Source organism: Bison bison, unplaced genomic scaffold, assembly GCF_000754665.1.
Source record: "Bison bison bison isolate TAMUID 2011002044 unplaced genomic scaffold, Bison_UMD1.0 scf7180017864466, whole genome shotgun sequence".
Taxonomy (NCBI): Eukaryota; Metazoa; Chordata; class Mammalia; order Artiodactyla; family Bovidae; genus Bison; species Bison bison.
Window position 1 is genome coordinate 10991918 of NW_011495027.1, and position 11571 is coordinate 11003488.

At 42.2% G+C, this 11571-nt stretch overlaps 2 protein-coding genes across 7 annotated transcripts in view; one reads left to right on the plus strand and one right to left on the minus strand.

The window, feature by feature from the left end:
- TMED5 (transmembrane emp24 protein transport domain containing 5) overlaps positions 1–4067 on the minus strand; it is a 19565-nt gene extending 15498 nt beyond the window's left edge. For all 3 annotated transcript variants that reach the window (XM_010860460.1, XM_010860459.1, XM_010860461.1), the window contains exon 1: positions 3590–4067. In XM_010860460.1, coding sequence (XP_010858762.1) covers positions 3590–3769 — 180 coding nt within the window. In that variant the 5' untranslated portion in view covers positions 3770–4067. The remainder of the gene's footprint in view (positions 1–3589) is intronic.
- Positions 4068–4214: 147 nt separating this feature from the next.
- CCDC18 (coiled-coil domain containing 18) overlaps positions 4215–11571 on the plus strand; it is a 114458-nt gene continuing 107101 nt past the window's right edge. For 3 of the 4 annotated variants that reach the window (XM_010860464.1, XM_010860465.1, XM_010860462.1), the window contains exons 1-3: positions 4215–4393; positions 6551–6686; positions 7192–7366. In XM_010860464.1, coding sequence (XP_010858766.1) covers positions 6553–6686; positions 7192–7366 — 309 coding nt within the window. In that variant the 5' untranslated portion in view covers positions 4215–4393; positions 6551–6552. The remainder of the gene's footprint in view (positions 4394–6550; positions 6687–7191; positions 7367–11571) is intronic. The other variant, XM_010860463.1, reaches the window with a different exon arrangement.

Here is an 11571-nt window from a genome sequence, read left to right on the forward strand (position 1 = left end):
ACAGTCCTAAAGGAGATCAGTCCTGGGTGTTCACTGGAAGGACTGATATTGAAGCTGAAACTCCAATATTTTGGCCACCTGATGGGAAGAGCCGACTCATTTGAACAGACCCTGATGTTGGGAAAGATTGAAGACAGGAGGAGAAGGGGACGACAGAGGATGAGATGGTTGGATGGCATCACCAACTCAATGGACATGAGTTTGGGTAAACCCTGGGAGTTTGTGATGGTCAGGGAAGCCTGGTGTGCTGCGGTTCATGGGGTCGCAAAGAGTTGGACACGACTGAGCAACTGAACTGAACTGAACTGAACTTGTATTAATTTGATTAACGTCTATCCCCTTACTAGACTGCAAGAGTCTAGTATTACTGTACACAGAGTATAGTATTACTCACCATTGTTTCTGCAGTACTTAACATAAAGCTTACAGAAACTAAGCACTCAATAATAAAAAATTTAAATGAATTATCTATTTTACTCATAAGATATAAATGTATTGACATTTAAAAATTCCAAGAACTTAATATATAATGGGACTGGTCAGTTACCCTAAAAGTGTCCTCTTACACCTGAAAAGTGTGAAATGGTTAAAATTTTTAATATGTCACAGTAAACCAAGGGCAATGTCTAGAAAAGTTTGTTACCTGACATTTTAAAAATGAAGACAAAACCCAGTAGCTTGTAGTTATTGGAAAATTAATGACAGAGTTGGAAAATGCAAGGGGTTGAAGATTTCTACCCTACGAACCTTTGCAACATTGTCTAGGACCACAAACACCAAATGATTTTAATTCTTTCCTTAATCAAAACAGTTTAGACAGAATGCTTTAAGGGAACAGTCTTTTTGAGTGATTAAAGATGCCAAGTACTGATATAAAGCTAACCCACTATATATAAAACTCGAAAAATGTAAACATAAAAAAGCTAACATATACTGAACTTTTACTATCTGTTTGGGGTGGTACATAAACACTTATTAACTGTTTCAAATCAACTCTTACTATTATTGTCAATATTTTACAAGTGTGGGGTTAAGTAACTTGCTCAAGGTCACAGAGGTTGTAAGTGCCAGATTCAAGATTTCGACCTAGGCATTTTTTTTTGTCTACAGTTGGAGCTGTTAATCCTAAGAGGTCAGTAGTTTACCTTTATTTATCTATTTTTTTAGGCCATGCTGGCATCTTAGTTCCATGACCAGGGATTGAACACAAGTCCACTGCAGTGGAAGCATGAAGTCATATCCACTGGACTGCCACAGAAGTCCCAATTTCTTTCCTAATACCTGGGTAAAGACTGATGAACAATAAAACTTGTTTCCTTATCTAGACTTTTTCTAACCCTGTAGTTGGTTTCTTTACCTCTAATTTTGCCCTCCTTAAATCCATATTCCACACTGTAAAACATTTTTGACTGTTACCACATTGCTTAACTTCAGTAGCCCTTATACAGACAAAGGTCAAAGCTACTCAGCATAGCACACAAGCTAAGATTCATGATCCAGCCTCCTGACCTCTCCAATCTCTTTTTCTTCTATTCTCACCCTAGACTTTATAGTCTTAAGAGTTCCACCCCTTAAGATCAGCAGTTGTAGTGTCCAGTATATACTGCCCACTGCTAGAACAGTAACACTGCATTTTCAGAAATGCGTATTCATTTTGTTCCTTTTCCTAGAATGCCCCTCTTCCCTGCATTCCTGTTTCACCTAAGCATGTTTCTAGGTTCCTATTTATTTTCTCCAAGAATTATTTTCTGAAAACCCAGAGAAGTCCTTCTCCAACAGCATATAACCATACTTTATTTTCCAGGCAAGAACACTGGAGTGGGTTGCCATGTCCTGCTCCAGGGGATCTTCCCGACCCAGGGATCCAACTTGTTTCTTCTGAGTCTCCTGCATTGGCAGGCAGATTCTTTACCACTCTTCTACCTGCGAAGCCCCTGTTTATAAGCCAGTAACCTTTAAATATTAAGATCCCTGAAAAGGGCTCTTTCTTTTGTTTGTTCCCTCCTCTGTGTCCTCACCGCCAGGCATTACTGGCACGTAGTAAATCTTCAGTAAATTAACTTTTGAACTGAACTGGAAATCAGGAAATGCTGAGTTCCTGCCTCAGCTTGGCTGACTAACTGTAGTTTTAGATACTTTATGCTTAACCTTATGCATCTATGCTGCTGCTGCTTAGTTGCTCAGTAGTGTCTGACTCTTGGCGACCCCATGGACTGCAGCCTGCCAGGCTCCTCTGTCCAAGGGGATTCTCCAGGCAAGAATACTAGCATGAGTTGTCATGCCTTCTTCCAGGGGATCTTCCCAACCGAGGGACGGAACCCAGGTCTCTCGCATTGCCCGCAGATTCTTTGTCATCTGAGCCACCAGGGAAGCCATATTCATCTATAAATAATCTAATCTCAAAGTTTCTGCAGATGAAGATTCTAAATAACTTTATTTTGCTCTAAATATGACAGTACCTGTTATTGAAAAAGATTCTCTACATCAACTATAAAAAATTAACATCTGATTAAAAATTAGGTAACATGAAAAAAGTTGAAAGATGAACCACATGAAGGCATTTCTCTTTTTTTGCAGTGCTACCTAGAAAAATCGAAATTTGCCATACTGGAGCTAACGATTTCTTCTAAGAAATTACCCTTTACCAGAGTGACTACATAAATTAAGGCAATTCCCTATAACATCATGCTGTTATTAAAAATAAAATAGTGATATGGGAGAAATGCTTAGAATGCTGAAGAAAAGATTACAGAGCTTTAATATACAATTAGATCTTATTTGGTTTTTAAATAATGGGTATATATATAACTCAGAGGGCTTCCCTGTTGGCTCAGTGGTAAAGAATTCGCCTGCCAAGGCAGGAGATGCCAGTTCGACCCCTGGGTCGGGAAGATCCCCTGGAGAAGGAAATGGCAACCGACTCCAGTACTCTTGCCTGGGAAATCTCACGGACAGAGAAGCCTGGCGGGCTACAGTCCATGGGGTCGCAGAGTCGGAGACAACTTAACGACTGAGCACACGCACAAACACAGACACACACATACAACTGGGAAGGAAATTCACCATTAAACACACCAATAGCCCCTTTCAAAATATTCCAAAATAGGATTTAGTGATAATCGCATGGTCACAATTCAAAAATCCTTAACTGAAGAAGTAACAGTATAGATTTATAATACCGAAATTGAGGGCTGGGGGCGGTGATTAAAGCAACTGTCATTTTGTCCAGTGATTAAACAGAATGTGTATTAGGCCTGAATTGTGAAATTTCCGGTACTGGCGCGCGTAGTGGCTAAAGACATGGACGAATCATTAAACAAAGAAAAAACCCACCGACATCACCAGAGCTGGCCTCTTTCCCACCGGAGAAAAGGGGAGAGGGCGGGTAGTCAATTCCAGATCCCGCCTAACTTCTAGTCCCCAGCCCCTGGACAACAGCGCCTCGCGAGCCGGCGCGCAGCTGCCCGGCTTCCGGGCGGCCCTCGCCTCTTTAGCAGCCGGGCGGTCCCCAAAAACTTTCTCAGCGGGTGAGAGGCGACGACGTGCAGTTAGGCTAAAGGAAGGAGGCTGGCTCAACATCTACACTTACTTGGTACTCGATCTCCAGCGAGGCTTTCAGGGGCATGGGCTGGTAGAAACACTCCTTCTGGCCCGCCGGAAGTGTGAACGTGAAGTCGCTGTCTAAGGAGGGAGTGAAGCCGGCCGCCCTAGGCAGCAGCAGAGCGGCCAAGAGGACCACGGGGAAGGGTAGCCAGGTCTTATCGCCCATCCCTGCCTGGGCGATCTCGGGCTGGGAAAGGCGTTGAGAGGCGTGGGTTATCGGCACTTATGCTCCGCTTTTCCTTCCAGGACTCCTCGTGGTTGGCAGGCAAACCTGGAGCCTGAAAAAGCTCCAGGTGAAGGCCTAGGCGGAGGGGTGTTTCTCCGAGAGGGAAACGCCTGTCTACAAAGCGTAGGGACTGAAGGCGGAGCCAGCAGTCCTTTTCCACACCCTCCTAGGCCTTGGTTCCCTCAGGCACCGGGCCAGCACGGACCGCCTGACACCCAGACCTCCGCAGCTTCCCATGGCGGGCGTCACACCAATGGGCGTCTTGGTGGTAATTGTGGGAAATGTAGTTCTGGGTAGGCAGGCTCGGACGCGCTCCCAGACCACAATCCCCGACAAGCCCCGCGCGTCCGGCGTAGATTCACGCTAAGGCTGCGCGGGGGGCGGGGCTGCGGTTGGGGAGGTGCGATCCCAACGGTTCCCGCGGCGGTTCGAACTCGGCGCAACCGGAGTTCCCATAGTGTGTTCGGCGCTTGGGGCCGGGGAGAGGGTCGGAGGTTTCCGAACGGAGAGGAGAGCTCGGCGTGCGCCGTCGTTGGTGGGTCTCTCTCACAGCTACGACTTGTGGTGAGCGACTGCCCCTGGAGGGTGGAAACTGGCCTATCTGAGGAGGTACAGGTGTTTCCCTCTCGGTTCCCTCGGACGCGTTTAATCTAGTCATCACCCTCGCTGCTCACACTGCTCTTCAGGGTCGTATTTTAGTAGAAGAAAAATCTGGAAGGAAGTTGTTCATGTTTTCTTCCACTGCTTCCAGATGAACGAAGGACCAGTTCTATCAAATTGAGCATTCTTGAAACAGAACAGTACGATATAAAGCCTTGAATGGCCTTCCAAAATGCGGAATCCTTTTCAACTACAGCCCACCTTTTTTACATACAACGAGTATAAAGTTGTTCTTTGGTGTGATGTGTGTACCTGTGTATACCTGCAAACGCATTGTAATTAAGGCCCGAAGATGTCAGGGCCTGTAAGAAGCATGACGTGCTTTTTCACGTATGTACAGGCGATGAAGCTGGACTTTTATAACTAAGTTGAAGGGAGGAGAAATACTTATTTGAGGGTATTAAATGGCCCATTAGGAAAATGAAAATATATTTGCATATCAAACGTTTTCATTGATCCTTTAGAAGGGTGAGAGAATTCTTGGGTTAAAATTTACATAAACCTGATTCAGTTGAAACAAAATGGCATGTTAGAATTTGCCCAAATTTTCTTTACCCTTCTTCCTTCACCATCCTGTAGGTAACTAGAGTTGTTGGAAAAACACAGAGTGGGGACCTGAACCTTTGATTTTTGTTTGGGAGAGTCTTCTCATTTAAGCAGAAGCAAATTTTTGGAAACAAAAGAGGAAAGAAATGTTTTCTTTACTAAGATTCCATAGTATATAATTTCGTGCCACAGTTTATTCCAGTAAGATGAAAGTTTTCTTTTTAATCTTCCTCTCTACATCTGAGAAATTTTGAGTGTGGAGTAAATTTGTTATTTTAGCTAGGTGAGGGGAAAGAAGGACAGTTTTGTAATCATCGTTTAGTCACTGAAAATATTGGGTTTCTGTAAGTGCCTTAGAGTCCTGACTATAATACACAGGACTCCTAACCTTTTGGAGCTTGAGATGTCGTCAGAATTCTAGAAGGGTGATCAAAAAGAAGCTTCAATGACAAAGGTAAATGAGATCTGAGAGAGAAATGTAATTTAAAGATTATGCAGGAAGATGGAGTAGTAGAGATTGTAAAGCTTTCATTTAAGTTGTATTATTAATATGTTTTAGTACACAATAATTATGAATATTAATTATTAGTAATAAAATGTATTTATCATGATTTTTTAATGTGCAAAGCTACTTAGTAGAGAATTTCACAACCCTTGAGATACCCATCAGTTGAAGAAACAACTTTTCTTATTTATTTTTGTGAGTTAACCTGCTAAATGTCATTTTGATTTCTGTGGTTGTTACGTGAATGTGAGTTTATGGTTTTAAATTTTATAGCCATGGTGAATAGGAGAAGGGGATAACCTTTATCTGTTAATAAATTACCTTTAGGAAAATATGAATGTTATGATACCAGTTTTGTCAGATGTTCAGAGCTTGTAACATGATCAAGTTCAAACACTTCATACTGAAATTAATTTATAATAAATAAGAAAACTAGAGTGTGACATAATTAAAAGATCTTTGCGTCGTGATGGCCTAGGTTCAAATCTTGGTTCCACCATTTACAGTTTGTGTGACCTTGAGTAAGTTATTTGGAGAAGGAAATGGCAGCCCACTCCAGTATTTCTTGTTTGGAAAATTACATAAACAGAGGAACCTGGCGGCCTACAGTCCATGGGGTTGGAAAGAGTCAGACGTGATTGAGCACGCGCACACACTCAAGCAAGTTATTTGGCTCATTCTTAGTTTCTTCATCTTTAACATCAAATAAAAACAGTTTACACACTTGTTAGAAAGATTGAAGATGGCTAGGAAAGGTGAATTGTAGTCCCTGGCTTAAATGAAAAATTGATTCATTGAAATTTTGTTGAACTTTCCATTATGGGTTTACCCTGCAGAGAAATTGATTATTGCTGGCTGTTTTGCTTTGTTTAAAATTACCATGAAAGATTTCACAACATTTGAAATAGAAAAATAATAACTCGAGTTAAGTTTTATTAGTGTGAGATAATTTTGACTGACATCACAGATTCTTTCAGGCAAGGTACAAGAAATTCATTTCTTTTTTTAAGAAATGGAATCTAGTTCATCAGACTTCTATAATAAAGATAATGAAGAAGAAAGTTTGCTGGCAAATGTTGCTTCCTTAAGACATGAACTGAAGATAACAGAATGGAGTTTGCAGAGTTTAGGAGAAGAGTTATCTAGGTGAGTGAGTAAACTTATGTTTAGAACTCTAACTTAGGACTTTAACTGATGAATGAAAATTTTTGAATATCATTATTGTTTGTTGTGTTTCTCGTGTGTCCAGAATAGGGAATAATGCTCCATAATTTAAAAAATAATAATTTTGAATATAGCTTTCCGTTTAGGAAGAAGAACAGAACTATTATAGAAGTATTTACAAATTAAGACCTTTAATATATTAGGACTCAGTATAAAATATATGTGTAGTCTTAACTAATCTTTTATTATCATGACTGTTTTTTGAATCTTAAGTAACTCTAGCATAGAGGCTCCAGAAACATAGATTGCTAGTTTTAAAACTAATTATGGTTTATTGAAAATTTAATTGAAATGCCTCAAGTTCTTTTCTGGAATCTGATTTTCAGCAATATTTCAGGTGCTTTTCTATTTTCTTAATATGTAGAAATTTAGAGTAAATACTTAAAAATATCTAAGAACTAAAATGTATTTTTTCTTTTTTTTCTAGTGTTAGTCCAAGTGAAAATTCTGATTATGCTCCTAATCTCTCAAGATCTGAAAGACTCATTTTGGAAAATCTTTCTCACCCTAGCCATCTTGGACTTTTGAATTACTCACCTCATAACAGAGTTTGTAAAATGCCCAATAGTGGTACTGATTTTCAAAAAAAGCCAAGAGATAAGGTTATCATTTTTAGACCTGCCTACCTAAAAGTAGTTTTAGACCTGTCTATTTAAAATACTTTTTCTCTGAGTTTTTTTTTTTCAAATGCCTAATTTATGTTTTCCATAGTCTTTTACTATAGTGCTCAAGACTCTTTGAATTTAAGTGGTATATAAGAGAGTAGCTATTTTGATGTATTACTCTATTTTTAAACTTCTATATTTATTACCTTTTTGCAATTAAATGTCTTGTTTTCTCTGTAACCCCCTTGATTTTAGTACCATACCATGTACGTAATAGGTAATCATGGCTTATTAAGTGATTGAAGTATATTGCTGTTTAGCCTGGGTCAGGTGCTCCATTCATTATATCTAAATTTTGTGGATGATGTTAGACATCTGTCCTGTTCTGAAACTCACTTTCTTCCTCTTTTTTATTCACTTGTATTCTCTATCTTCCTATGTGTATTCCTCTGTCTTACTCAACCCTTTATCTCTTCTTCCTCTATCTTCCTCCCATTTTTTATTACCCCACTGCCAGCATGCGTATATGTTGTAGCCATGCGTTCCGGGAAACAAACTCACTCAGAAGGACAATGCAGATAGTGGAGTGCAGTTTATTACACCTGTGGGTCCAAGGCAGAGTCTCCTCTTAGCCAAGGACCCTGACCAGCATTTGTGAAAATCTTCTATAACCCCATGTGTATGTGTCTGAACCCACCACTCCAAATTCCTTGAGACTTACATAAACCAAGGAAAATACAATCCTAATAACCCCATCATTCACGTGCTGTGTGCTCAAACAGTCAAGCAATTAGCCAATAATCAATAAACCTGAGGTTACACTCCAATAGATACAGAAAATTTTATGGCTTGTCTGGAGGAAGGGATGATTAATGTATGTTTCTCTGAGGCGATGAGAACCTAGATATGATCTTCAAGGTTCCCTTTTCTGGAGGGGGTCTTATCCTTCTGTTGTTGTTTTCATAGGCACTAAACACAGAGTTCAGAGTCCATTGGAAAAGTGGCTGAGCATGATCAGCATGAACAGGCCTAAGATGGAGTCCAGGCCCTATGAATTCCTTCTTCATTCCCCCCTCTTGATGCTTTTAACTCATATTATGAGCATCATTCATAGGGATATATTGCACTGTGGCTCTCCGACCGCCAATTTGGGAGAATGACATCAACCTTCGGGTTACAAAGTTCATAATACATTGTAAAATTCAGGGTCCACAAAGCAGAACTATCAAGGCAACTATAACAGTGGTAAATTTAGTTTTCCACCAATCTCCCTTCACCCAAGATAGGACCAAAGTCCAGAAAGGAATGTTTTCATTTGACATTGCTTTTACCTGGTTTTTCATGTCATCTAAAGCAGTCGATACATTGCCAGATAAGTCAGGAATGTATACACAACATTCAACCTTAATTATAGCACAGGTCCCTCCTTGAACAGCTGTGTGTCCAAAGCCATTCTATTATGAATTACCGCTTTTCTCATTTGGATTTGCTCTTCATTTAAGGCTTGGATGGCTTTTGTTCTATCTAGGAGGGCCTGTTATGTGAAATTAGTCAAGGCCTCTAATCATGATATCTATTGTCCCTATAGAGGATACGAATAAGGCAGCAATGTACTCATATCATTGAACCACGGATCTTGTCCACCTAGCATGTAAATAAGATAGATTTACCAGGGCTAGGGGTAGATTTACAACAAGTAGGTTAGGCTTTTGTTACACTGGCATTTATATCAAATGTAACCCCATGACCCAAGTCTATTGACTGTAGGTCTTACAGCAAGAGAGCAAGGAGAGGTTATGATTGACAAGAGAGAGGAAAGTCTCTTTTTGTCATCCCAGAAAAGAGCAGAGTGGCTTAAAATCTCCTTGGCAGAGCAGTGACACCCACCAAGGAAGTCCATCCATCACTGACAGAGGCATAGCCCTACACACCCAGCAGTTGGAAGTTTTGTGGAAGTCTGCGTAGAAATGTGCCCATGAGATGAAAACATTGTCCTGAGTTGAAATGGAAGTTAAATTCAAAATCACATGGATGAGGCCAAGCAGCAGGAGTTGATTGTGCGGCTTCATCCTGAACGAGCTTGTCCAGGATCTTCTTTTCCTTCTTCTTAAGGATGGTCTTAGTCTCTCGAGGGTCAGTGGGGTCCCTCTGTGCAGTCCACTGTGTTTTTTGGGTCTGCATGGTATGTTCTCTTCACCCTCGTATGATGGATCCAAGGGACAATACCTGCAACTTTAACTGCATTAGGGGTAGTTTGGAGAAGGCAATGGCACCCCACTCTAGTACTCTTGCCTGGAAAATCCCATGGGCGGAGGAGCCTGGTAGGCTGCAGTCCATGGGGTCTCACAGAGTCGGACACGACTGAGCGACTTCACTTTCACTTTTCACTTTCATGCATTGGAGAAGGAAATGGCAACCCACTCCAGTGTTCTTGCCTGGAGAATCCCAGGGACGGGGGAGCCTGGTGGGCTGCCATCTATGGGGTCACACAGAGTTGGACATGACTGAAGCGACTTAGCAGCAGCAGCAGCAGGGGTAGTTGGAATAACATAAGGGCCCTTTCACCAAGGGGCTAGCAAATCACGTTTCCAATCTTTGACCCATACTTGGTCACCAAGCGTAAACTCATGAATCTGTTCCCCAAGGGGGAACGGCACCCTTTCCTGTACAAACTTAGTTACCCGATTTATTACCTTACCCAGTTCCATCTGCTGTGAAATCCTGTTCCCCCTTACCTGAGGCAAATTTGTTGACACCTGTTTTATTATGGGGGTGGGGGGGCCTCCCATTCACAATTTCGTATGGAGAATAGCCTTGGGACTGTGGGGTCATCCTGAGTCTGAGCAGAGCCGTCGGAAGCAAGTCTACCAGGAGCAGTCAGTCTCTATGATCCACTTGGAGAGTCTCTTTAATGTCCAGTTGGTTCATTCCACCATCTCAGGAACTCCAGGCCTATATGCAATGTGCAGTTTCCATTTGATATTTAAAGTTTTGCTTACTTGTTGTACTAAATCAGCTACAAAAGCCGTGTCATTGTCTGAACCAATGCTGGTAGAAAGTCCAAGTCTGGGAACTATTTCCCTAAGCAGGTACCAGGCTACTTCTGATGCTCTTTCAGTCCAGGTAGGAAAAGCTTCTACCCATCCCGAGAACGTACATACCATGACCAGCAGGTAACGGTAGTGTTGGTGAGTTTTCATTTCAGTGAAGTCCACTCCCAGGTGTTCAAAGGGTAGCGTGCCTTTCAGCTGAATACCCGGAGGTTTTTGTCTGAATACCCAAGAGGCAGCATTAACCTGTGAGCAGGCAGCATGGCCTAGATGGGTCGCTTGTTGTGTTTGGCTTACCAGATTGTGTGCCAGCTCCTCCGGTGACAATAATTTGCCACTTGGCAATTCCTACCATCCCTTTTCAGTCTTGATGGCCCCTTCCGCTTTGGCTAACCTGACAGCCATTGTCCTTGTTTTATCAGGCTAGTGCCATCAGTATATAGGGGTCTGGAAACTTGTATCCTTCTTTAAAACAAACCCCAGGTACCTTATCTCCTCCTTGCAGATCTGTGCCGCCTTCTTTGACACCCGGTAACCTGCTTCCATCAGCAGCTGGAGTAGTGCTTTTGTCCCTTTCCAGCATTTTTCCCTGGTTTTGGCGGCCAGCAGCAGGTCTTCCCCATATTATAGGAGCCAACATCCATACTCTTCCGGATGGAATGAGTTCAGGTCAGAAGCCAAGGCTTCCCCAAAGATGGCTGGGGAGTTCTTAAACCCTTGTGGGGGATTCCAGATGAGCTGTTGTTTGGTGCCCCCGACTGGATCTTCCCATTCAAAGGCAAAGATGGGCTGTGACGCTGGGGCAAGGCGTACGCACAAGAAGGCATCCTTGAGATCTAGGCGAGTATCAACTTTAGTCCTCAGCGGGAGGAGGGCTAAGTAAGGTATAGAGGTTTGGAACAGCGGGGTGTAAAGTCACAGTAGCCTGGGTGACTAGCCTGAGATCCCGTACAGGCCTATAGTCCTGCCCTCCTTCCTTTTTAACTGACAGGATGGGTGTATTCCAAGCCGACTGGCACTCTACTAGAATACCTGCTTGTTTCAATCTATTGATGTGGGGCAGTATGCCGGCCCAGGCCTCTATCAGTAGCGGGTAGTGGAGCTTTCTAACCGGGATGGTACCTGGTTTGAGTTCTTTTATCACTGGGGCTT